The sequence below is a fragment of the Morone saxatilis genome, unplaced genomic scaffold, assembly GCF_004916995.1.
Source record: "Morone saxatilis isolate NCDOM2014 unplaced genomic scaffold, NCSU_SB_2.0 Contig0, whole genome shotgun sequence".
In the NCBI taxonomy this organism is placed as follows: Eukaryota; Metazoa; Chordata; class Actinopteri; family Moronidae; genus Morone; species Morone saxatilis.
Window position 1 is genome coordinate 9211871 of NW_023339650.1, and position 3559 is coordinate 9215429.

The 3559-nt window shown below is 43.1% G+C and overlaps 1 protein-coding gene across 1 annotated transcript in view; it reads left to right on the forward strand.

Annotated features, from left to right (window-relative positions):
* Positions 1–3559, forward strand: part of LOC118324365 (contactin-associated protein-like 2) — a 32147-nt gene that overhangs the window by 23310 nt on the left and 5278 nt on the right. Inside the window, exon 6 of the mRNA XM_035656676.1 lies at positions 1257–1493. Coding sequence (XP_035512569.1) covers positions 1257–1493 — 237 coding nt within the window. The remainder of the gene's footprint in view (positions 1–1256; positions 1494–3559) is intronic.

A 3559-nucleotide genomic window follows, 5' to 3' on the forward strand; every position in this document is an offset into this window, starting at 1 on the left:
ATTTGTGAGTTATACAGAAACTGACTGCACCTGTGTATGGGTATGTGTGTGTGTGTGTGTGTGTGTGTGTGTGTGTGTGTGTGTGTGTTTCTGCCTGTGTACGTGTCTGCCCTGGTCTCCGCAGGCCTCAGAGCCTGCTGTCCGTTTAATCAGAGACTGATTTAGACGTGGGTAAACAGGTGGCAGAAACCTCCAGCCAATCAGTGGTACAAAATAGATTAATTAACAGGTCTACTAAAAGTCAAATCCGGTGTGGGAATGGAAAGTGGAGAAAGCATGTGAAAGCTCAGCTGCATCCTAATATGTGAATAATGTATTGGCTTGAGAAAATCAAAAAACATGTATTAGTGATCTCATTATATCTGTGTTGTATCTGTGTGGCTAAGCTAGCAGATGTGTGTGTGTGTGTGTGTGTGTGTGTGTGTGTGAGAATGCAGCTGTTGGGGGAGGAAACAGTATGTGTTCAAGTCTCCTTATCATGTCTTCCTGAATGGACACTTCTCTGTAATCCAAAGGATGCAATTGAGAGGTTTTAATAACTAAAATGCCCCTTGGCTCTTGTTAATGATAGTGTGCATCATTGTATGATAGTGTGTAGTGTGCATCGTGTGTTTATCCATACATTGTAACCTCTGTGGGTGTGCTTGTGTACGTTTGAATCTATACCTGTGGGTGTATGTTTATGAGTGTGTTTATTGCTATAGTCATTTAGGTTCACATTAATCTATTTAACACCCATACTCTGTCCAAGTTAATGGGTAGTTAGACTGTAATGGTGCAAGGCCAGAATGACGATGGAAGCACTTTAGAGGAACGGCTATTGACACCCCAAGGCTAAGCATTAATGCTTATATTGACTCGTTCGAGTCAGGTGCGCTGTGTGTGGTGTGTTGTAACTGTGTGTATTTTTGTCTGTTGTATGTACTATAAGTGCATTCATGCATCCATTTGCGTGTGTGTGTATGCTTGTGAGATGTTCATTAAGACATAGTGTTCATTAGGCTGTTTTAATTAGTGAAGAAATCAAACGAGTTGAAGGTTGTTTCAAGAACGGCATCACAGTCGGAACGATTAACGTGACATCAGTGGCTTCCTCCAGGCGTTGGGATATTAACCCTTCTGAAAGAGATTAAAACGGCGTCTTGCATTCAAAATGACTTCTGTGACCCTCCACTAGTCCTCCCTTCCTTTTTCTTTATTTGTTTTCTTTCCTATCTCCCAATGCTACACTGATGCCACCTTCCCTTGCTCCTCAGGTGCTGCAGGGGGGCAGAGGGGGTTCCTGGGCTGTATCCGAGCCCTACGGATGAACGGCATCACCCTCGACCTGGAAGAGAGGGCCAAGGTCACGCCTGGGGTCAAGCCCGGTTGCCAAGGCCACTGTACCAGTTTTGGGATGTACTGCCGGAACGGAGGGAAGTGCGTGGAGAAGTATAATGGCTACTTGTGTGACTGCACCACCACTGCCTATGATGGCCCGTTCTGCAACAGAGGTGAGAGGCATTTTAGGAAAAAACTATTTCAGTCTCTAATTGAACAGGTAGATTATCAGAATATAAATGCCACTAAAAGTGAGTCTCACTGCTTTTCATCTTCAAAACTTAAATTGAGAGACAAATTTATTTCTCCCTGTGTGGGCTTTCAGGCATTTTGCAGGTTTTTTTCCCCCTACAGCATCTAAGAGTAGAAGATAACTGATTTGCCTTTATTCTCTTTTTATACCTTTGTTTGAGGAATAGCATCTTTCTTAAACCATGTTATCATTGGCATAGTAACTCTATGAGGAAGGATTGCTGCTGGAGTAGTTATTGTTAAATGAGCTTCATTGCCTGACAACCCACTGTGCTTTTTGCTGTGCTCTGTAATTGTCCTCACTTCCTATTCAGTTTGGAGCTGTCTGTGTTGAAAGTGTTTGGGCTTATGATAAAAAGCATCGATTGAGAGTGATATTGTGCTTACCCACCAATTCTCCCTGACTTTAGAGTGCACTCACTGAATGCTAAAGTATGTGCAAATACAGAGCTGAGAGATCAAACTGAAGAACAAAATGTCAGTCACTTCACTAAGCATTGGGTATCTCTAGGTTTTTGAAGTTCAGAGATGAGAAATGTCACTGTAACTCTGCTTCTGCATTGTGGCATATTGCTAAAACATCAAGTTTTTTTTCACTGGGATTCATTAGATACAGCATTAAAGTTCTACTTCCCAAAACAAGTTTTCATAAAATGCTCTGGGGAGAAGAGCAGCAGGGCTGTCAGAGGCTTTCTGCTAGCTCCCAGTCAGAGAGTTGATCCCCGACACGTGAATTAATTTGTTTCCTAAAGCCGAATAGTGTTTTTCCCCTGTGCTCGTGGCAGGGGGGTGACAAGATGACAGAAAAGCAAAGTGTGTGTGTGTACGTGTGTTTGTGTGTGTCTCTGTGTGTGCCAGAGAAGAGGGTGACAGTGTGTGGTGATATTCTAGTGTAAGACATAGGAAGACATCCTCTGAATTCTGTCATAATCAATCAGGCATTTCAGAATTTAGAGAATGGAGATTACTGTCTGTGTGTGTGTGTGTATATTAGTCTGTCTGTGTGTACTATGTCAGGAAAAGAGAAAGGTAAAGAAAGGGATAGAGCACACCCTTGTGTCTGTTTGTTTCTGTGCATGACATGTGACTCTCCTCTCCCCTTTCTGTCTCCTCCTTTCGTCCTTTTCACTCTGCTTCCAGTCCTCATCTTCTTTGTTTTCCTTTATTCTCTTGTGTTACACCTCTTTTTGCCTTTTTTCTTCTCCTCTTCTCTCGTCTCATTTCTCTCTCCTGTCCCTTTTTTCTACAGTTTACCCACCCTCTTCTGGCTTCTCCTCTCTATCTTAAATATTTTCCTGTCTGTCTTCTCCATACCTACTTTTTTCTTCTCCTCTTCTGCTTCTCTCCTTTACCCATTCCTCCCTTCTATTCCTGCTCCTTCATCTCTGAATGTACCCTTTCCTCATATTCCTCCCCCCCTGCTCTACCTTTCTTCTTCCTCTCTTCCCCCTCTAAATATTCATTTCTTCCTCACCTCTTCCCCCTTCTCGTTTCTTCTCCGGCCCTCTCCTTTTTTCTCTCCTTTCCCAGTTGCCCCTCTCCTGTTTGTTCTTTCCGAATTTCTCCCCTTCTCTCTCTTTAATCTCCCCCTCTCTCACCCTGTTCTCCCAGCGAGTGAAAAATGCATGAAGTCAGCCATAATTGCATAGTGCATTTCCATTGTATCCATATTTACACGCTGCTCAGGGAACCCTGCAGTATTATTATTATTATACACTCTCATTCTCCTGTTTTTGCCCTTAAGGGTCTTAGTGTACATACATGTACATGGACACATGCACAAAAACAACAACATGCACATACAGGGATACCTGTAGAGGTTTGCATGCTTGCACAAATTCCCTTTCTAAAACTCCTTCAGTTGCTGACATAAACACACACACACACACACACACACACATAAAGAGTCCCTGCCCTGAAGCCTCATTTTCTCATTCCCTCTTATGCTTCTGTACAATTGTGTGTGTTGCTGCTGAGGCTTGGGGCA